General features: G+C 38.0%; 3 protein-coding genes across 5 annotated transcripts in view; 2 read left to right on the top strand and 1 right to left on the bottom strand.

Moving 5' to 3' along the window:
* Positions 1-7,974, top strand: part of LOC127849876 (nuclear pore complex protein Nup205-like) — a 35,166-nt gene extending 27,192 nt beyond the window's left edge. Inside the window, 9 exon segments of the mRNA XM_052382627.1 lie at positions 961-1,102; positions 2,533-2,665; positions 3,818-4,063; positions 4,383-4,463; positions 4,953-5,119; positions 5,328-5,442; positions 5,764-5,898; positions 6,252-6,430; positions 6,729-7,974. Of these exon segments, the coding sequence (XP_052238587.1) occupies positions 961-1,102; positions 2,533-2,665; positions 3,818-4,063; positions 4,383-4,463; positions 4,953-5,119; positions 5,328-5,442; positions 5,764-5,898; positions 6,252-6,430; positions 6,729-6,818 (1,288 nt within the window). The 3' untranslated portion in view covers positions 6,819-7,974.
* LOC127849572 (uncharacterized) overlaps positions 1-24,034 on the bottom strand; it is a 247,385-nt gene that overhangs the window by 36,473 nt on the left and 186,878 nt on the right. The gene's annotated exons all lie outside the window — the stretch shown is intronic.
* On the top strand, positions 13,618-19,994 carry LOC127849565 (baculoviral IAP repeat-containing protein 7-A-like). The gene is made up of 6 exons (XM_052382280.1): positions 13,618-13,774; positions 14,930-15,712; positions 16,341-16,501; positions 16,991-17,108; positions 17,234-17,587; positions 19,137-19,994. Exons 2-6 carry the CDS (start codon positions 15,088-15,090, stop codon positions 19,337-19,339), a joined length of 1,461 nt encoding a protein of 486 aa, XP_052238240.1. The 5' UTR covers positions 13,618-13,774; positions 14,930-15,087; the 3' UTR covers positions 19,340-19,994.

Below are 24,034 nucleotides of genomic sequence, written 5' to 3'. Positions count from 1 at the left end.
ATTTTTTTAAGATCATCTCACAAATGACCACCACACCCTCACACTATACCCCCCCACCCCACCCCCTCCCCAATTTTTTTTTTTAAACGGTTAAAAAACAAAACTATTTATTTTTGATTATTTTATGTTTGAAATACTGTCCAACCATCGCACCCAAGAATCCCCCCCCACCCCCCTCCCCCACCCGAATCCCCCCCCCCCCCCCCCTAAATTTTTTTTTTTTTTTTTTTATTTTTTTTTAAGATCATCTCACAAATTACCACCACACCCTCACACTATACCCCCCCACCTCACCCCCCCCCCATTTTTTTTTTGAAACGGTTAAAAAACAAATATTTATTTTTATTATTTTATGTTTGAAATACCGTCCAACCATCGCACCCAAGAATCCCCACCCCCCACCCCCCCCATCCCCCCACCCCCCACCCCCCAATTTTTATTTTCTTTTTTTCGCATTTTTTGAAGATAATTTTATAAATGTCCACACCCCCACACAATGCACCCCTCTTCACTCCACCCCTCCCTCCTTTGTGATTGAAAATGAGAGTCCCTTCACCTTTAAAAAGAAAATAGATGAGCGGTCTGCACCCGCAAGGCGGTGCTCTTGTTAATCTGTGTCATGCATGGATTTCTGTATTATGTCTGGGCTGAAACAAGATATTTTGAAATAAAAGCACATTGGATTCCTCAGCGTTATACTTGATTTGGAAATTTAATCACTGGGGTCAGAGTCCGACTCAGCAGAGATGGAGTTCTGTGGCTTCTTGGCTATGCCTGATATAAAAAATAAAGGCACATGGGCACTCCTGATATAGAAACTCAGACAAAGGAGTCCTGTTTGATTTGGAAATGCAGGCACAGCCGTATGCCTGATTCGAATCATAGGAAACCTCTGTGTTTAAAGGGCCTAGGTAAAGCCCCGTTGATTGCTCAGTGAACTTGGTCAAATATTTCTTCTAGATCCCAGTCTGTGTACAACACTGAAGATGATTTCTTACCAGATCCTGTATCCAGGTACAGGCACCTGCTGTTCACTAGCCTGCGCTTCTGTCTGGCCATCCTGACATCTCTCGGGTCGGAGAACAGGGAGGCTGGAACACAGGTAGGGCTTATTGAAACACAGACTGGCATGCGCTATAAGTGTTGTCCCAGAATAATCTGTCATTTGGCACAGGCTAATCAGGGTTGACACTTTCCTCTTAAATGCAATTTTCATTTAAAGGCAATCTCTTAGTAAAATTACTGTTAATGTGAAGTGTTGCCCTGATAAGCCTGTGCAGAATGACACTTTTCTCACATACACACACTACTTAAAGAGCAAGGCTGGTGTTATAAGGTCATGTTCCCAGTATTGAAAAGGGTCCTTTTTACTCACAATCCAGTCTAAAAATTTCAATACATAGTTTTGCTGGCTTTGAAAAGTCTTTTTAAGTTGTAATAAGCATATTATTTTTTTGGGGGGGGGGGGGGAATTTAAGAATTTACTTAATCAATAGTTATTTAAGTGTTATGACACAAACAATTTCACTATATTTCCTATTTTAAATTTATGAAACAAAGCAAAAATAATTAAATCCACATTTATTTGCTATGGATCAGATACACCAAATGGTGAAAATAAGAAATGTTTTATAGTAGAAAGTATTTTCTACGCAGTTATCTCCTAAATCTTATTTCACCTGAATTGATACAATTTTCGTTTATCTATGTATTTTTAGACACTAAAAAATCTACATTTTTCAAAATAAAACAAAATATTCCCCAACCCATAGAGGTGTGATTTTCTCCTTTTTTTTCTGCAGTTCATCGTTTCACAAAAGGAAAACAAGGCTTCATTTTTGTGCATAAAGAAAGTGTTTCCCAGATTAGCTTGTGCTGTCTTAACAGGCTAATCAGTGGCAACACTTTCCACATAAAATGCATTTTGTCTTAAGAAGATACTACTTTTCAACAAAAAAAAATATTGAAGGCGTAGTGTAGTCCCTAGTTATCCTTTAAAGGGGCCCTCCAACAGATTTTGGCATGTATTAAAGCATGTCATTAAATGCTTTATATTGATAAATTTAAACATTTGACCTAAAAATCTGCAGTAAAAAAACAAGAATACAATTTTAAAAAAGGAAAAAAAAGTAACCCTCAACAGGGCTCAAACCACTGACCCCTGGAGTCCTGGAGTAAAAAGTCTCCCGCCTAGACCACTCGACCATCCATGCTCATGCTTAGAGCGGATGTAATTTTACCTATATAAGCAATCCTCGTAGTTTCACAAAATATAACTACAACAACAGAACTTTCCAAATTATTTAATCGTTTTGCGTCGCACGACGCTTTATAATTTTCAGGTTTTCAAATCATCAAAAGATGCATATAATGGATATTTAAGAGCATGGTAAATGGTCAGTATTACTATTTCCTAAAAAATATAACAAAAACAAAAATTTGCGAATCTGAAACAACTTTTTTTTAATTTTGTCAATTTACCAATCTGTTGGACGGCCTCTTTAATATTGTCCTGTTTATTTACTTCCCCAGGTAATGCAGTTCATCATCTCCCACGGCGACATCTTCCACTCCATCCTGCTGGACCGTAGGCTGACCTTGAACCCTCATGCCCTACAGGAGCTTGCACTCACCACAGCTGTCATATGTCGGGCCAACAGTCAAGGTAACCATGGCAATAAGGTGTAAGGCGGGTGTGGGTTTTGAGTTAAACTTTTGGAAGATTGTTTACACTTCTGAATAAAACTAATGTACTTCTTTGTCATTTTGAAAGGTAATTTGTCGTAAAATTTCATTTTGTATTACAAGGGCAGTGACCACAATGTGAAACCTTATGTTAAAATGTTGTTTAGAAGACTTAATTCTGCCGATTCTTTGTACACAGTTTTACTGATATGTGACCCAGTCATGTTGTTGTAATGCTGTCAATGCTAGCAAAAGAAAAAACTACTCACAACAACCCAAAACTACGGAGAAAAGCTCTCCAAACAACAGGAAACCAATAGATAGTGTAAGCAGGTCTGATTGAATTAGCAAGTAAAGAAATTCAAAGTTGCAGCTAGTTGATATAGTTTTCTCCGTAACTCTATATCTAATACATATATTGAATTAAAACTATGTACATGTATGTGTCTAGGGTTTACAACAACAAGCACTGACAAACATTTGTAACTTTTAACATCCTTTTAGAATGAGTATTCCCCCTTTTGTTGTAAAAAATTCAGGTTAAGGTTTGTATACATGGTGAAATTCATTTTAAAGATTGCATGCAACAAGTTTATCCCTGTAAATTCTTACACTTCACACCTATCTTCATGATAGTCATGTGAGGTCACTGACCAACTCCCTTAACTTAAAAATGCACTTCATCATAATTATGCCCCATATTGTACTGTTTATACAACTCCTATCTCTTGTTGGCATGCAGACCTGGCATAGGGTTGCATATGGAGAAAGTTGGGTCCAGGTCAAGGTCAAATTAAATAAGATATAATGTAAGGATTAGTGGGGGTGGTATAAAATGCTGAAATGTTGTACATAAGGTAACAGTCTGATTTGGGGGCAGTTGTGACAAGGTAATGTTTAATTGAAACAGAAGAATAGTCAAACACACTGTCTAAGTAAAGGTGTTGTTATTTTCTGCATAGGCTAATCAGGGATGACACTTTCCCCTTTGATGGCATTGTTTGTGTCAAGGAATTTTATTCTAAAAAGATCCAATCTTAGCGGAAAGTGTCATTAAAGCCTGTGCTCACTGGATAGGCTAACATAGGAAGACACTTCATGCACATGCATTAAGCCCTATTTTCCCATGCAGAGGAAGACCAGTATGCGGAGGTTGACTCAGCAGAGATAGAGTTCCGTGGTCACAAGCTGCGTATCCAGCGTCACATGGTGTCCCTGCTCCCAAAGTACTGCGTCTCCGAGAAGCTTACCAAGCAGCTAAAGAACCTTGATGTGCCTGCAGACGATCGTGTGGACGTCTGTGCGAAAGTGACGCAAGCGTATCTAGAAGTAGCAACCAATGTGACGTCATTCTGTCGGGCACTTGTGTCTAACTCTGGTAACTAAATTGTCTGGACTTGATCCTTTGGTTGCTGTGGTGTTCTTGTGGTAGATTAAAAAGCAAACACTAATGATCTCTCTTTTTTTTAGAAAAAACATTCTAGCATTTTTTTCTTAATTTGTATAATGGAAAAGAGTATTTGAATTAAGACACCAGTACTTGTGCACATTTTTTGTTCTTGTCAGATTTAAACTGAAGGCTTTGAAATTATTGACATGTTTTAACATTATAATATTTAAGTTTTATACAGATTACATACATTTGACAAACGTTTAAACTTTCATCAACTCAAACTCATGATGATTTCTGATGTCAGGTCCCAACGTTCAGTACTGTAGGGTGTTGTTCTGGCCAAACATGGAGGAAGCCATGGTCAGAGATCTTCATGGAAGTGGAGGTATGGATAGTTAACTTACAATCATCTGTGCTGCGTTTGTTACTAGTAGGCAATATAAAATAAGAATAGTTGATACATGTTTATGTACAATATTCCATAGAAAGAAGATGCATTTTCATAAGTTTTGAATGACCATAAGTTCAATGCAAATTAAACAATTTAAGCGGACTGAATGATAACAAATATTCCCTGAAGACTATCAACTTGTAATTAGCCGCATTAGGGGTAAAAACAGGGCTTAATGCATGTGCGTAAAGTGTTGTCCCAGATCAGCCTGTGCAGTCTTCACAGGCTACTCAGGAAGGACACCACCTTAACTGGGTCTTTGATGAGATGTCCTTTCAACAAAAATGCCACAAAAGTGTAAAGTGTCGTCCCTTATAAGCTTGTACTGCACAGGCTAATCTGGGATGACACTTTACGCACATAAATCAAGCCCAGTTTTCCTAGAACGCTGCACAATTTTCTCTATGTTTCTTTCCGGCCCAGATTTCTCGATGTCCACTCTGAGCCCTGCCCAACTGCCCAACCTGGGCATTGTGGTGTATGAGTTGAAGCAGTGTACCAACCAGTTCCTGGCGGTGTATGAGACAAGGAAGCTGCACCTGAGCAAACTGCAGGGCCTCTCTGAGCTCAGTGTGGAGGACTTGAAACAGGTGGGTGGGGTAACGCATTCAGACAGGTGGTTGGGGTAAGACATTAAAACATGTGGCTGGGGTAAGATGGTGTAAGATGTGTGAAACATGTGGGTGGTGTAATGCATTCAGACAGGTGGTTGGGGTAAGACATAAAAACATGTGGCTGGGGTAAGATCATGCCAAGGCTCCTGTTTATGTAAGCCATTTGCTGTCATTCCTCTTGCAGTTTTCTGGTATAGCTGATGGAGAAAAGATGTCGTCCCAGCAGAGACAAGGCCTGGCCAGGAGGAAGCTGTCACAGATCATAGCCTACAACTACAGGGAGCTCCAGGCATACTCTTGTATCCTTGGGTCCATGATAGAATACAAATGAGCCGTGCTCTGTGAAAAGGGGGTTTAAAGCATGTGCGTAAAGTGTCGCCCCAGTGCGGACTGCTCAGGCTAATCTGGGACGACACTTTACGCAAATGCATTAAACCGCCTTTTCACAAAGTACTGCACAAGTATTTACAAATTGTATGGTTAATCTATTGAAAATCATGTAGAAATTCCTTGATGTTTAACTAAATCAATGATTTTACTAATTCAATGGTTTTTCATGGCCGCACCTCCATCACCATTATTATATTATGTTAGAATGTTTTCTTAACACCTTGCCGCAGTCATCATAGAGAACACGTTGTTCCTGCTGTGGCGCCACCTTGAGTACTACCTGCTTCACTGCGTGCCTAGCGACCGTGGGGCGACCCAGTACCAGGCGCAGGCTAGACGCCAGGCACAGATCAGGAGGCTCCAGGGTACGGGGAACAAGTTGCAATTAAATAATTGATTAATTAAAATCCTAGTAAGAACCAGCAAAAAGTTTGAAGGGGTATACAATCGTGGTTGATGCTCCATTACACAAATATGTTAAACAAACACATTTTGGAGTTATAATTTCGCCCCATTTGTGTTTCAATGTCACATAGTTCCTTTTTGCACCAAGGGCATGATTTATTCTTACCAGTAAAAAAACTGCAATTTAAGGTCAAAGATAAAAAGCCTTCCTGTTTTAAAGACTCGATCAGTCTTGGGTTTTTCCCAAAAACCAGCTTCTCTGTTTTGCAGACTCAGTGTTTTTTTTTCCCAAGCCAGTCTCTCTGTTTTGCAGACTCAATTGGTCTTGGCTCTTCCCCAAGCCAGACTGGTAGTGGTGACTCGGTGGGCACGAGTTTCGACCTGGACGACTCGAGACGTCATGTTCGTCAGCAGGACATAGAGGCGCTCAAGCAGGCTGCGCTTACAGTGTGCAGCGAGTCACTGTTCAAGAAGGTTCTGGAAATCAATCAGGTAAACAGCATTCAGTAACACCACAACCAGTGTTACAACGCCCTGGATTTTTGTTGCTTGCATAATTAATACTTTGCATTTAAAAAACACAGAGAGTATCAAGATTAACCTAGATATATGGTTTAAATTTTCATTTTCTGATTGTGTCTAATTAGTGTGTACTCCTCAAAACAGATTGCTCTTACCCCTAAATAATTTTAAGTTTCATTACATTTTCTTTCATTCTAATAACTCTCAGTAATAACTGTTTTACAATATTTGCCTCATATTGGAGTTGCCTCCCTTCAATTGTTTTCAGACATTCTGCAAAAGTAGAAGCCACTATGGTTTTGTTGAGGCCGTGGTCCGCAGAATAAGACGCCTACTTCGCCTGCACACTAGCTCTTGAGTACCCGAACATGGCCGTCACTGACTTGAGCCGCATTCTGAGAAAACTGGGCTTAATGCATTATCCTCAACGTGTTGTCTCAGATTAGCCTGTGCAGTCCACACAGGTTAATCAAGGATGACACTTTCTGCTTAAACTGGATTTTGTTTAAAAGAAATTTCCTTTTTATTAAAATTTTAAACAGCCTGTGCTAACTGGATAGGCTAATCTGGGATGACACTACCCACATGCATTCAACTACTACTTCGACTGCACACTGGCTCTTGAGTATTGGAACATGGCTGTCACTAACTTGTGAAGTTGTTATGAAAGTACCACTGTTCTTTTGTGTTACTGATAAACTGTATGGACATCATCATCAGATTTAAAGTTGTTATGGCAATTGAATGTCAACTTTTTTGATGTTATAACATTTGTTGTAAACTGAATATTTTTTAAACTGACACAAAGAAACAAATTATACAAGACCACAACATGCAAAAGGTGATGATTATACAATGTAACAATTATTATATGTTCAGTTTCATGCAAAGTAAATTAATTGTCATACTGAAACGTATTTACAAAAAATCATGTTTTTGTAGACTAATGTGTAAAACTCTAAATATGTATGTTTCAACTTAAATATTCATAGTACATGAGACAAGTGTTGTTTTTAAATTTGTGAACCTTTGCTTGAAATGTTAACCTTAAAATTCACCGTTTAAATATTTCAAGTCTGCCATGTTATTTAACTTTTTATTTAGAAAACAAAACAAATTATGCTGATTGTTGATGTATTAAGGTGTTTACTACCCCCTATACATGTACATGAAAGAAGTGTGCTTAGTCTTTCACTTCGGACTTGACAAAAACTATGATATACAATGTTATGCTAAAAACTGTTTTGCTATGAAATTTGTCAGATGAATAACTACATTTGTTCATACCCTATGTAATTGAATATCTTTCATAGACCTGGACTATTGTGTCTGTCATCAGTTTATACAAAAGAACAGAACCGTCATATTACCACATTCACATATTAATATTGATTTGTGTTAAAAAATGCATTAACATCTACTTTGTTTCTGTATTGACATGCTTAATTAATAATGCACACCTAATTGTATCTGAACTGATTGTGTTCTTAAAAATAAATGTGACTGAATTTCTATACTGTAGATTACTGTTCATTATTATGTTCCCCACCTTTGTCTTTTACAAGTATTTAAGATAAGTAGGTAAAACTTTGTCCTAGAAGTATTACATAGAAACGTGAAAGTCAATGCCTTTTTTTACTTTTAGCGATTTATGGTTCCTAGAAAAATCACTCAGATTGAATAGAATTATCCTTCCTGTTGTGGCTTTCATACAAATTGAGCCTTGTTCTCGGAAAACTGGTCTTAATGCATGTGCGTAAAGTGTCATCCAAGACCAATATTAGCATGTGTAGTCCACACAGGCTGATCAAGGACGACTATTTCCGCTTTTATGGCATTTGTTAATTATAAGTCTCTTAGGGGAAATCCCGCCTAAGTGCAGGCTAATCTGGGACATTTTACGCACATGCACGAAGCCCACTTTTACCAGAACGAGGCTGAATTATTCGCTTGACAACGGTGACCCATGTTTTCCAAGTTGTGTCGAGACATGCGCTCTTTTCTGCTGTTCATGAATGATCACTGTTGATAAAAAAAGGTATAAATGGTAATATTATTTGACGAACTTCGAACGTTTTCATGGTCAATTTAAAGGTGCTTTTTCACAGATTTTGGCATGTGTTGAAGTTGGCCATTAAATGCTTTACATTGATAAATGATAACATTGGATCTAAAAACTCCAGTAAAAAAAAGGTAGTCCTCAACTTGGTTCGAACCTTTGAACTCGGAGTAAAAGTGCACCACTCTGACCACTCGGCCATCCGTGCTCACACAATGAAGGATGTATTTTATACTTCATATACGCAATCCTCGTAGTTTCATAAAATAGAACGACAACAGAACTTTCCAAATTATTCAAGCGCTTCGCGTTGCAACGCTTAATAATTTTCAGGTTTTTAAATCGTAAAAAGATGCGTATTATGGATATTTAAGAGCATGCTAGTAGTTCAGTATTATTGTTGCATCACAAATATAACTAAAACGAAAATTTGCGAATATGAATCAACTTTTTATTTCTTTGCCAATTTATCAAAAAATCAAAAGGCCCCTTTAACGTGCGTAAAATGAATTACATTAATGCATGTCAACATGTTCATGCCACTCTTACATTCATAAGACATCGATACAAATAGAATAGCATTGGCGTGATTTATCATTTACTTACATTTTTGCACCTTAAAGAATTATACACGAATCATACCGTAAATAAATAAAGGACACGCCTTGAAACCCACCTCTCCGAGCATTGTAAATTGCCCCAGACTGACGCACAGTTTAAGATGTTTGTTTGCGTTAAGTACCACACTATTCGTTCGTTCAAAGTGCGTTTCGTTCATTTAGTTTAAGAGCAACTCATGTGTTATTCATTTTGTCCACGGTTCACTTACGTTTGATAAAACGTACATGTGTAGGTAAATAAATGCATGCAATTAATACACCCTTATTAAAACATCCACCATCCCATAACGGTTATAAGTGCGTGAGCAATGAAATAAGAAGTGATACTTGTTATCAGCGCGCAATCAACTTGGGACGTTCCCATTTAAATTGATAGTCGTTTTCCTGTCGTTTAGTTTGCACACGTTTTTATTACAGCGAAGTCAACATTGTTCTTACAGCAGCAGATAAATATCAAATGAATACATGTTCGCCACATCATTTATTGATTTTGTACTTGCTTATGACATAGATGTAAAACACTTCGATCGTATTTCATTGGCAAAATTCGTAAACAAACAATACAAGCCTGCAATAGCAAGATGTATTTACATACACTTTGTTTTCATTTGGGATTGCCTAAAGTGTGCGACAACATTTTTCCATTAAAACAGGCGCTGGATTGCTGTATGGTATGTTAACTTAATAATAACCATTCATTTTCTTTTATAAGGCATGCAAAGCAATATCATGCTTGTGGTTGATATTAAACCCATACAGTTTTATTTGATTTTACTCTAAGGATTATACGATACAAAATAAGATTAAAATATGCTCATGGAAAAAATTATCATTTCAGAATAAAACTAGTTGTCTGCGATATGTGTCTACCCGCATATATGCGCCATCTGAGTGCAATATTATGCGAAACCTCGGCATGCGAAATGGGTCTTATGTCATATTCAGCCAGTGTAGTTTTAGACCAACCTACCCATCCGCACAGTCTGGTCCGTTAATGCGACAACGAAACATTAATGAGTTCCCTCATAGCGAACAGGGAAGCTTCTTTCCAGACTTAAGACCTATATTCAGATGACGCGGGTCATATTAACCCATTTATGCCTAGCGTCTAGAAAAAAGGCCTTTGCAAACAGCGTAGACCCAGATGAGACGCCGCATGATGCGGCGTCTCATCTGGGTCTACGCTGTTTGCTTAAAGGAATTTATGTAGGAAATATTTTAAATATAGAAATAAACATACTAGACTTTCCTAATTTTGGAATTAAATTGATCCAATGTAGAAGGATGGGAGAGTCCACTAGGCATAAATGGGTTAATACAATATTATGCTAGCTTGGTGATCTGAGAATGTGTACCAGTCGAGTTGACACAAGTTGGCGATGCATGTTGACACAAACACACTTTCAAGAACTTGAAATAAGCTCTACGCTCAAAGATCCAATTATTGTTAAAAGGTTAACACAATTTTCAAATTGTGCGTTATCAGGGTACAGGATCACGTGACTTTGTCGCAACTGGTAACTGGTGATTTTTTTTTCGAATAACTTTTTAAAACAATTTTTCTTAAGAATTTCAACTTCTGCATAAAAGACAAATGATTTTTTTTTGCTGTTGATGGCAATGTGAAATACATCATAATTACTTCATTAAATAAGAATGTGTTCTTGTTCAAACATTATGTAAGTACTCCATTAATTGATGCGGTTATGCTTCACGCAACATGAAATTTTGTCACCGATTCCAGACGATTCAAGGATTTATGCTTATATTTTGTATCTCTTATGCACTGAAGATTTTTGCAAATGAATTTTAATAACTTGAGATATTTGCAAAAAATGAGGTCCTTTAAGGTGGGTTCCCACTGCCGATCCGATCAACTCGATCATCCCGATCACCGAAATTTCCCGATCTAACCCGAGCAAGTTTGATTAAAAAGGGTATACACGACTTCTTCTCGACCTCTTGCCGATAACACACGACCCTCAAACGACTCATTCACGACGTCCACTCAACCATCTTTCCGATTTGCGCTCGATCATCTCGACCTATACGCGAGCCCTATACGATGTCAGCTCGACCAAGTAGACCTCCGCTCGATCGCCACCAGATCTTCACACGACCAGATCGTGATGGTCGTACTACAGTCGTACACAGCGACCTAAAATAACTCGGGTAGAGGTCGAGCGGATCGGGTACAGAGCTCGTGTTTGGTCGAATAGCAATCGGGAAATGATCGTGTACGGTCGAGTAGCCGTCGGGTAGCAGTCTAGTAAATCTGTACATCATATCGAACAGAGGTCGAGTGGATCGTGTTGCGATCTAAATAACTCGGGTAGAGGTCGAGCGGATCGGGTACAGATCGTGTAAAAGATGTCAATCCGATCGCCACACGATTGCTTCACGATCAACTCGATCTTCTACTCGACTAATACACGACCACTTCCCGAGCGCTTCTCGATCCATTTCCTACTCGACCGCTACTCGATATTTTTTGACATGTCAAAAAAATCGGGTAGGAAGCCAGACCAATGCCGACCGCCCCCGACCACTCATGCCGACCGAACCAGACCAATGCACGACCGCTTGGTCGGGCTTGGTCGAGTTGATCTGATCGGCAATGGGAACCCAGCTTTACGGTGTCTTCAAATTCTGTCCAGCCCGTACGTGTGTAAACCCCCATGATAACCACGTTGATTCGGCACCTTGGTTATACTCTGACAAGGACAAATATTTGGTATTAATGCCTGATCAGGTTGCGGGATCACGTGACTGTTGGGTTCCCAATTAAACGTTATTGGATGTAAACACGCCGGTAAGTACTGCTTTTTCCAAATAACTTTTTAAACATTTTTTAAGAATTTTAACTAATGCATAAAAGGCAGATTTTATGCTGCTTATGGCAATGCGAAATACATCAGAATTACTTTATTTTATAAGAAAAATGTCTTGTATGCACTTAATAGATTTGCAAATGTATTTCAATAACATGAGATATTTGATATTTGCAAAAATAAAGACTTTACATTCTGTCCAGCCCGTGTGTAAATCCTTGAAAAAAAACTTGATTCTGCACCCTGGTATGGGTATTACATTTGTAGAATATGGTAAAGATAATTTACATGGGTGTTATTGTTTGAGAGCAACTTAACTAAATCTCGTATACTCGTGAAATAGTCATTATATTCTAATGTTATTTTAAGAACTAAACACGTTTTCATTTTACCTGTCAATACAAACATGGGCTGTTTATCAAATATGCATGCCCCCCATTTGGGCTGTCAGTTGGAGTTGAAGCCATTGTGTGAATACGTTTTTGTCACTGTGACCTTGACCTTTGACCTAGTGACCTGATAATAGGGGTCATCTGCCAGTCATGATCAATGTACCTATGAAGTTTCATGATCCTAGGCCGAATCATATTTGAGTTATCATCAGGAAACCATTTTACTGTTTCGAGTCACCGTGACCTTGACCTTTGACCTAGTGACCTGAAAATGAATAGGGGTGATTTACCAATCATGATCAATACACCTATGAAGTTTCATGATCCTAGGCGTAAGCATTCTTGAGTTATTATCCGGAAACCATTTTACTATTTCGAGTCACTGTGACCTTGACCTTTGACCTAGTGACCTGAAAATCAATAGGGGTCATCTGTCAGTCATGATCAATGTACCTATGAAGTTTCATGATCCTAGGCGTAAGCATTCTTGAGTTATCATCCGGAAACCATAGTACTATTTCGAGTCACTGTGACCTTGACCTTTGACCTAGTGACCTGAAAATCAATAGGGGTCATCTGCCAGTCGTGATCAATGTACCTATGAAGTTTCATGATCCTAGGCCTAACAATTCTTGAGTAATCATCCGGAAACCATTTTACTATTTCGAGTCACCGTGACCTTGATCTTTGACCTAGTGACCCGAAAATTAATAGGGGTCATCTGCCAGTCATGATCAATGTACCTATGAAGTTTCATGATCCTAGGCCTAAGCGTTCTTGGGTAATCATCCGGACACCATCTGGTGGACGGACCGACCGACCGACGGACGGACCGACCGACATGTGCAAAACAATATACACCCTCTTCTTCGAATGGGGGCATAAATATTGTAAAACTCACTGTTCGATAAGAAGTTTAGAATTTAAATTTAAATAAACATACATTTTATTTTTGTTTTGCAGTTGTTGTTTTTTAAATTAAATCTCACCAAGTGTTGTTTTTTCTGCTTCACTATCAGTTTTCAGATATAAAAGCTGCACATCAGCAATCGAGTAATGTTCATGCGAAAAATAAAGTAGTTACTCTGGATCAGCAGACGATTTATTGCCTAAAGGATTTCGAAGATAGTCGATGTATCACGATTGTAAACTAGGTCCCTTATTACAGGTGTTATACTACTATTACAATGGACAGTCACGATATAACATACATTATAAGGAGCTTTTAAAGATAGGCTCTGTATGGGCGATACAATGTCCCGTAATTAGAATGGTACGTTTCGTGCAAACCGGTTTGTACCGACCCATGTCAATTACGATAGTCAATTACGCATTTGAGGACAGGAGTTTTGTTTTCAAAATGCATCTGTCATTCATCAGTTTAAACTAGAGGATTTAAAGGCCAATTGAAGGTACCGCAATTATTGTTAATCTACCCTTAAAGAAAGCATGCTTAAGAAAATAAGTTATGTAACTCAATCGTTCCATTAAACAATAGTAAAGTTGGTTTACTTTCTGTTTTAAGTTTGCTGTCAAAACAAATCGCTAACGCAAACTCTAGTGAAAGACACATACATTACAGAGAAAAAAAGACATATTGTTTAAGGTTTTAAGTGTTGTTAGGAATCACGTGAAGCAAATATATAGCCTACTTAAAGTATTTGACCTCTTGTGTTGTAAGAATAATGTACGTCCCACTTTTATCCAGTCAATACGGCCCGTGTATGATACGGTCTCGTCGGTATACATTGATCAGGACACTCTTAGACACTCTTACACTGCGGATCATTACATTCACATTTATGTTGAGGCACGAACGACAACTCTGCTAGGAGAATGTTATCGGGAAGTTATAATTGTGCAAAAATTTTGTTCCATTTATCAGGAAGTTATAATTGTGTGACAATTTTGTTCCGTATAAGATAAAGGCTGTAGAAGGGGTGGGGGCGGGGGAGGGGCGCGGGCGGTCGCCTGAATTAAAAAACGGGGTCGCCTTGTGAATTGTCGTACACGTTTTGTTTTTTAAAGAATATTGTGTTACGTTTACGAGTAACAACTTATTTAATCTCCCCTTATGTTTTGACAGACTTTTAATTTCGAGGAAATCTAGATACAGATAGTATATATCTCAGGTCGGTGGAAAAATCGTCATCACTTTGTCAAAAAAAAGCTAAATTTACTCTGCAGTGGTTTTCAATGTCTGATTCGGAGCCGAAAGTTTGCCGCAGTGTTGTAGTTTATGAGGTGTCCGCCTAGCGATTTGGAGTTCGCGGGTTCGCTCCCTACTCGAGGAGCGTTCTCATTATCTCCTCCATAGACCCCAAGTGCTGGTTCTTCCCAGGAAACGGACTCGACCGTGTCCATATCTGCCTATAAGGCCTTCCTGTAAAAGTCAGCAATTGACTGTAGGAAGTACGAAGTAGAAGAAGTACTTTAAGGTATATATTCGTCTATCATGACGTCAAAATGATCCTTTTAATGTAAACATTATTTTAAAAACAAGGACTGAGTACGGACAATAAAAATGTTTGTTACCATTCTGGATTTTGAGTCTGGGTCTCTTACAGGTATTTCGTGTGTAAAATTGAACATACTAGTTACAAACAACAAGTCCAGAAATGTATTGAAGGGTCGGATATACCCTTTTACACTAACCACATCTTGCGCACGATGTACATGAAAGAAGGCTGTCGAAAATATTTAAAATAAGCAGCAGGAGATAGTAATGGATGATGACGATGAAGAGCCAGAAGACTATGCACCCGACCCACGTGATTACTATTCGCATTTCTACCGTGAGAGCGAGAGACTTGAAACATTCCATGACTGGCCACCTTGGGCTCATGTAAATAAAAACGAATTGGCCAAAAATGGCTTTATGTACCTACATGTATCAGATCGCGTACAGTGTGTGTTCTGTAGAGCAAGTTTAGGTAGCTTTAAAGCAGGTGATGTTGTGGCCAATGAACATAGGAAATATTGCCCAGAGTGTCCGTTTGCGTTCGGTTATGAGTGTGGAAATATACCAATACCATCCTCAAGTAGAGTTCAGCAAGCAACACAAAATGTTCAGTCGCTGATTGTAACAGACAGGGCAAGGCCTGCGGCAGCTGGACACTTTGCACATCACTCTCCAAACAGAGCTGTCAATGCAATTGCTGTTCCACAATCACACAGCGAAACATCCATACTTTCAAGTGAGTCAATTCAAGAAGCTGCAGCTGTTATCACAGAGCCCAAGTACAGGGACTGGGCAGACGAACACACAAGGTTACGTTCATACAGAGGATGGCCCGCACAGATGAGACAAACACCGAGAGACTTGGCAGCTGCTGGATTGTTGTACATGGGTAATCAACCTTGAAAATTTGGCCCTTCGTTAGATAATTGTTTAGCTCGTTATTTACCGTTTTCTTGAGAACCAGTTGCATTTAATTAATATTATACAGCGTTTGATCTGTATAAACTATCCATTGTTTGTAAATACGTTTATTTAAGAGCATGTATTGACGATTGATATAACGACGAGATTATATTGATCGTTTATTGGATGAGTAAGCAACTTAAAATAAGTTTCAAACACAGTTACACTCATAAACTCTTCCTAAATTAAAAAAGACGTGGTTATAAACCCCATAACGTAACATCAACAAAGCGATATATTCATATTCCAAGCAATGTTTACCTCCCCGTGCGATCACGGATAAAACACTTCATTAGAAGCAAAATACTTCCAGACTTAATTGACTTCATTTGTATTACGTTTTCTTATTTTAAGCTAATCTGTGTTATGTTTAATTACTATTGGGTTGCATGCATGTGTTAACGACAAAAACTTAAATAAATAAATTGTAAAGACATTCAACCGTAAGATTTATTTTTTCAAGACGATCATCTCGTGGTGTGTAATTACGGTAGTATACTCGGAACCAGCCATATCACTGCTCGAAGGGTACGATATATCTTCAACATTTACAGGTCAGGGTGATCGTTGCAAATGCTACTGGTGTGGAGGAGAACTCCATGGGTGGGAACCAGATGACGACCCCTGGGTTGAGCATGCAAAGTGGTTTTCACAGTGCGGCTTTGTACGACAAAAGAAGGGCGTTGAATATATTAGGATCATCAAAAATGGAGAGGTAATATTGGAAAAAATGTTCATTTCAGTTCGCGTTCGTTTCTAGACGTAAATGGAAACATATTTTTTGTTTATGCTTCCTTTGTTTATTGTAAAAATTGACTTTGGAAATATCGCTGTTTGATGTATTCAAAATATACATAATTATGCTTACCGTTAATTAAGAATATATCCTAATCATAAAACTTTGTTATATGTGCTTCAAAGGCTTTGATATCTGATTTGGATCAAATTGGTTAGTATTTCATCCCTGTAATACAACTTAAGAGTATTTATTTAAATGTGTTAACTGTTGTTTTGCCAGTACTACTCTAGCATAAGTCGTGCTCAAACAAACTTTGTAATAAGGCATTGTTTTATGAATGTCTTGCTGCTTATGCACTAATGGTGGATAATTGATGTGGGCCAATGTGAGCACTAAAACAATATACTGGTATTGATCTGTATACTTCTAAAGTATTTATTAAAGTTTGGGTGATATGTGTCGTAGAGAGCAAACGTTGAGTCTTCTAGTAACCAAGATTTCTTGAGACGTCCTCACGTTCTAGCTGCATTGAATGACTATGGATATACGCAGGAACAGGTCTTGGAGGCGTTACACACATATGGTATACATACATCATTTTATGTTGGTTATATTTTTAGATTCATGCATTGACAATCTTGGTCTGTAAATGATCATAGAAGGGACACCGCGATTTGTATTCTAATGAGATAACACTTGTTGAATCAGGTGTTCTGAACCTAGTCAACGCGCAGGATATCCGAAAATACGTTGAAGAGTTAAAGAGCAAAAGGCAGGCAGCCCAAACGCAAGCAATGCTCGCTGAAAGCTTAGCCAGTACTTACCCAAGCCTATCGAACCACTTGATCAACCGGTCAGACAGTTCAGTTGCAATGACAGATCGTGGTCTGCAGGTCGCCCAGCCAAGTGATGACATGGGGGCTTCCAGTGGTCAGCTGTGCAGCGAGGATTTAAGGATGGAAGTGGTGGAAGAATCGCAACATCCTGACAGCCTCACTAACGAGCGTATGCAGAACCTCAGTCTTATTAGCAACTCTAGTTCCTCTATCAGTAATCATTCTGGTGAGTTCATCGTTATTTTTCCGCTTATAAGCTCATCTATTTTTTGAAAAAAATTAGCTATTGTCATCACCTGGTCGTCGGCGTCGGTGCCGGTCAAGTTTTGTGATTAGGTTCATTTTTCTCATAAAATATCAAAGCTATTGCATTCAAACTTGGTACACTTACTCACTATTATGAGGGGACTAGACAGGCAAAGTTAGATAACTCGGGTTGGCATTTTGACAGAATTATGTGCCCTTCTTATACTTAGAAAATTGAAATTTTTGTTAGGTTTTGTGTTTAGGTCAACTTTATTCCTAAGATATCAAAGTTATTGCTTTCATACTTGCAACACTTGCTAACTATCATAAGGGGACTGTGCAGGCAAAGTGATGTAATTCTGACTGGCATTTTGACAAAATTATGGCCCCTTTATAATTGGAAATTTCGTTAACTTTCGTGTTTTGGTCCACTTTACTCCTGAAGTATCATAGCTATTGCTTTCAGACTTGGAACACTCGCTTACTATCATAAGAGAACTGTACAGGGCAAGTTGCATTACACTGGTAGGCATTTTGACGGAATTATGGCCCTTTTTTGACTTAGTAACTTTGAATATTTGGTTAAATTTTGTGTTTAGATCCACTTGACTTCTAAAGTATCAAGGCTTTCAAACTTCAAATACTTTCATACTATCATGAAGGTACTGTACCTTCTGCAAGGTAAATTTGACCTTGACCTTTAAATGACATTGACTCTCAAGGTCAAATAATTAAATTTTGCTAAAATTGCCATAACTTCTTCATTTATGATCAGATACAAAACAACACTTACCTGATATACCACATTAGACTCCATCCAAACCATTTCCCACGCCCCACCCTAGAATCCTCCCCCCCCCCCAAACAAAAATAATTGTTCAATTTTTTCCCTATTTTTGAAAGTTCATCTTATAAATGACCACATCCTCACACCCCCGACCCCCCCCCCCCAATTTTTTTTATTGACAAATGATAAAAAACAAATACTTATTTTTATTATTTTATTTTTGAAAGATCGTCCACCATCACACCCAAGAATCCCCCCCATTGTTTTCATTTTCTTTCGTATTTTTGGAAGATAATTTAATAAATGACCACACCCCACACTATACACCCATCTCCACCCCCACCCACCCTCCTTTTTGATTGAAGTATTGAGATATGTTCCTCCACCTTTAACATGAAAAATAGATGAGCGGTCTGCACCCGCTAGGCGGTAATCTTGTATATATATATATATATATATATATATATATATATATATATATATATATATATATATATATATATATATATATATATTATTTCATTTTAATATATGCCTTAAACTATTACTTTATCTTGTAGCGTTGGCGTTATAAGTATAATCATGATTTTGTTTCTGTAAAATGCTATGGATAATGTGATATCACACAATTTATCATCATGGGTTTTAAAATACATACGAATTTTCATCATCGTTGAGCTCAATACAAGCAGTAAATGCAATGATTCCATTTCAAATTAACCAATGGTTTGTCCTTTTTTAGACGTAGAAGCAGTTCTTCAAGAAAACGAGTTACTTAAAGAGCGACATATGTGCAAGATCTGCATGGATAAGGAAGTGTGTATCACATTCTTGCCTTGTCGTCACCTGGCAACTTGCGAAGATTGTAACGAATTACTCAATATTTGCCCCATTTGCCGAGCACCTGTAGAAAAAAGGGTGAGGGTACGCTGGTCTACTAGATAAGGTATTTTAGCCAAAGGTCTACAGGTATCAGGTCGGGCTCGACGAAGGAAGTCTCTTGCATAGTGGTTTTAAAAGAAATGAACAGTATGCACATGGGTAAACCTATATCCCGCATAACGTAAGACCTGAAGACAGGTTTACCCTGATGAATGTCCAAGCACGCTGAAGGAATGAGTGAAATATACATATAAAACTGTGTAAATTACCATTAACTTTTTTGCACCACGATCCAGTGACACGAGGTTTGTAAAATAAGGATAGTAAATAGGAAAGTGCATAATTGAGAACTGTAACTTAAAGGAAAATAACTGCGTTGATCAAAAGATTAGTAGTTAACCATGTATTTAGACACGTAAGACTGAAATCGAGCTTTTTAAAACGAAGAAATGTAAAAGTTAAATCCCCGATGGCAACCTTCCTACATCGTTAATTTACTCCTAGATTTGTTTTCTAATCATTTTCATATCTATATAATGTACCATGATACACATATATGAGACCAAACCTTGGTCAGCTGAAGAAATAAGGCATAAACATATTATAGTTATGGATTTATTAAGTTAATTGATAGAAAATAATCAGTTCGTAAGTTATATTATTTCCTTATATATTCTTTGCATTTGATAAACATTTATTAAAATGGACAATTTTTAAATTGTTATCATGCATGTTCTTTCCAGAAAAGCATTATTGTTTGGAAGTGTCTTAAAATCAATAATTTTACGACGAAAACGTAAGTTAAGAGACGCGATTATTGATAAAGATATTTTATGGTTGATGATGGTTACTAGAATACACAATTGGAGGGACCAGATAACACAAGTTATTATGCTGGGAAGCTCGATAGATTAACCTGTATTATACAATGATTGTACCTATTTTGTGAATCGGATTTAAACTGAAGAAATTGATTTAGTTCACTGAGTGTTACCCTATGAAAATGTTAAATAAGAATTCGGTAAACATTTGAAATTCTGAACAATTAATAGAATTTTAACCGATATCAGTTCATCAAAATTTTCCGCCTTTAATGTTAAAGCCAGCTGCAGGTTGAACCATATGTGTGCATATTAAGTGTCTTACGATAATGAGAACTGCAGTTTTTTGTCAAGCAGGTATGAAACTGGGTCTGTTGTAATACGCATAATAACTAGCATGAACAGTTAGAGAGTTGTCAATACAAAGAAGTGAAACTTCAGCGGCTCCAGAAGTATTGCATTCCTGTTATACGTACGTCCGTGGTCCTTTACTTATGACAAGTGACCAATTGCCAGAACAGTACGGCACAATACGAAACAATATACACACTGCCAAAAATAATACATATAACAATACCGCGACTATTGTGTTGAATTGGTGTTTTATCATAAATACTTGCAGTTTAATTTGAATGTGCCCGAAACTAAACTTTAAAAAATGCTCTGACAACTCTATGTAACAATCATTTGAATTGTCTGAACATTTAAGATACTGAAAACAAGTTCAACTAGATGTACTATGTCATTCGTAATGCTTGATTACCCTCCGGCATGCTTAAATGTACATACACGTCTACCTGCAATAATGCAAATGTCTACCCAAATAGACAGGCATGTATACAATGTAAACAACTTAAGATTCTTTAAATTGTCCACATCAGACGTAAAGGTATGGCTGGGATTCCAGCTGGTATACCTTCACATGTTTACCGTTTTAATACTATTTAAAGTCGACGTGTAAGCAAACCCCAAAAATCAACCAGAGGCGTAGCGACATTATTCGGCGCCCGGGGGCAATGTATAAATGGTGCGCCCCTTCCCCCTGTGAAACATTGGAGTGCAGTATCCGGTCTCATTGAAAATAAGAGCACATAAGTCGATACGCAACATGACATAATACCACTATCACCAAACAAGGCAAATGATGACGACGAACGTAGCACGACGGACAAAAGGCGATCACAAAAGCTCACAATGAGCACGTTGTGCTCAGGTAAGCTAAAACGCCAGACAAGGAAGACCAATTGGAGACAATATAATGTTAACTTCTACAACGACAACAAAATGATATTGCCGGTTAGTCTTTATCAACAGCCCAATGCGCCCATTCCAAAAATTCTTCATACTAAATTAATTTGTCTAGCCTTCATGCCCGCAAACTTGTCAATGATGGCATCTATTTTTTCAACCGTTTCATTCTCTATACTGAGAAGTGCGAGATCACAGAGACGATCTTGTCCCATTGATGCCCTTAGGTATGAGAGAACGAGCTTCAGCTTGCTGAAGGAACGCTCGCAACTGGCTATTGACACCGCAATTGTTAAAAGAATTTGTAGAGCAATACGCAAATTGGGAAATTCATCATCACCATACGACACAATGAAAGAAATAAGTTCCAAAGGTGTTGATGGCAAGGAATCATCTCTCGTAGTGAGTAACATTTTACAGTCCTGAATCTCGTTAAACAGTTCTTCGCATTGAATATCAGTGTCATAAAAATTGGCTAAATCGAAGCAATTTTGGCGAAGAGTTTTCAAATCCTCGCTTTTTACAAGATTGTGAACATCCTGTCAAAATCCACACTTTGAGTTCAAGTCTTTGAGGCGAATGAATCTTGTTGTTGACTTCATCTGTCAAACTTTCATTATGGCCTCATTATGCCAAAATTTGAGAGGCAAGAACTTAATACAACTAAGCACACGTTTAAAATATCGCGCCACCTTTGTTTTTTTTATGTTTGAATCTGATCTTCAATTTTTGCATCAATGCCTTTTCCATTCATGAGCCTTCGCTCTGCCTCTTTCCAATTAGTAAAGGACTGAAGGTGACTTGGGCTGTCTTCATGTGCCACAAGTTTTTTCAGTTTTTTTCACTTGTTAAATCCATCAGACAAGGCAAAGGAAGATCGAGAATTGGAAGTCGCCGAATTAAATAAACAACAAAAGCAGTATGCAGCTACCTCAACACGAATACAATGAGTCTTCTTCGGGCGCCCCCCTTATGTTGGCGCCCAGGGCAAAGTGCCCCCCTGCCCCCCCCCCCCCATCGCTACGCCTCCGAAATCAACACTTGCTGTTGAAATAGGTAATTGTATGGTGGCTGAATTCTGCCATATAGCTCTGGCGTGATAGTGGGTTTGAACGTAGTCAACACGACAGTTGGATAGAACGGTACAGGGGCGAAACATGTTATCATTGTCATATTTGCCCCGTTTTCGTCGTTCTTGTGAGCATATTCATTCGTGTATGAGGGTCAAAAAGTAACCATTGCGACTATACACCAGAACAACAAAGAAAATCGCTAGAACTTCAACAAGGACGATAAATGACATAGTGTAGTATTGGTGCCCTATTTGCCGATCGGGCGGGTATATTTGTCTATTTAGTTGTTTATGCTCCCCCAAAATAAAAAAAAGGGAGCATATAGTCGCCGCTTCGTCTGTCCGTGCGTGTGTGTGTCTGTCCGTCCGTCCGTGCACAATTTTTGTCCGGGCTATTTCTCAGCAACTAATGACCGGAATTCAATGAAACTTTATGGGAAGCTTCACTACCAAGAGGAGATGTGCATATTATCAGCGGGTTCTGGTCGGGTGATTTTTCACAGTTTATGGTCCTTTGAAATTTTCTATAAAAAAAAATTGTCCCCCCAACTTCTGTGCCCTAAAGACGTTTCCTTTTATCTGAATATATAGTGCAATATTGTGACAAAAAAAACCTTTGGGGAGCATCACCCGTCTCCGACGGTTTCTTGTTTTTGTTTTGTTAGCTGGTGCAAAAGTCGCCAAAACGACGAATATACCCAACGGAACGACAAAAAGGGCGACATATCTCATAACTTGTTGTATTGTAGCCCTTTTTGTCGATCTGGTGTATATATTTGTACCTAAGAAGCTAAGTTTTACACAATGAGAGAGACGGTGAACACAAATTTAAACCATACGCCATTCATAATATCTACATAGAAGCCATACATTTTATCATCAATTGGGGCGTCTGTACTTTTACGACCAAAAGTTTCAATATGAAATAGTTTGGTACATAAATTCATCTTTAAATAAAGATTGTACCATGCCATCACATAATTAAATCCAAACTAAGCATTTGCTCGTTATATACTATAAGGAAGGATACAAATGTGTGTGAAACGTGTACATGTATGTTACTCTTCTTTTGAGTACGTTTTCTTTTACACGTACAACTGTTCCAGGCTAGTTTGTATAATGGTTCATATTTACATACATTATTTGATTGTACATCGTACATTTCGACGTACAATGAGAACTTTTATTTGTAAAAGACGAGAAAATACGAAATTGACAATACTGTGTGATATTTTCTCTATAATGTTAATCCACACACACATACTGAATTAAACTCCAAGAATCTATTATTTTATTTTGGGTATACTTCATTACCTATAAACGAACAGTTTGCTACAATATTCGATTGTTTAATTACATCAATTTAGTAAAAGCCTTAAACGATATTATACTACGTCTAGGGACAACCGCCTTTTGTGTTTTAAACTAACATTCCAAAAATAAAATAAAAATACGTTCGTCGACCGCGAACATGCATTCATACTTTTCGGGCAATTTTCTACATCAATTCTTACCGATTCACACGGCAAAAATGATCATCATCTCGTTTCCCAGCCAGATCCACACACGGAAAACAAAGGCTTGTTACTCGTTCATTTTTAGTGTGAGAGTTAGCTC

Source organism: Dreissena polymorpha, chromosome 11 (assembly GCF_020536995.1).
Source record: "Dreissena polymorpha isolate Duluth1 chromosome 11, UMN_Dpol_1.0, whole genome shotgun sequence".
In the NCBI taxonomy this organism is placed as follows: domain Eukaryota; kingdom Metazoa; phylum Mollusca; class Bivalvia; order Myida; family Dreissenidae; genus Dreissena; species Dreissena polymorpha.
The sequence above is the reverse complement of the archived record's forward strand: the minus strand, read 5'-3'. Positions and strand labels throughout refer to the sequence as shown.

Coding starts and splice junctions, on each gene's coding strand:
- LOC127849565 (XM_052382280.1), top strand. CDS start 15,088: ATGGATGATGACGATGAAGAGCCAGAAGACTATGCACCCGACCCACGT. Junction 15,713..16,340: donor TGCTGGATTGTTGTACATGG/GTAATCAACCTT, acceptor CAACATTTACAG/GTCAGGGTGATCGTTGCAAA. Junction 17,588..19,136: donor CTCTATCAGTAATCATTCTG/GTGAGTTCATCG, acceptor GTCCTTTTTTAG/ACGTAGAAGCAGTTCTTCAA.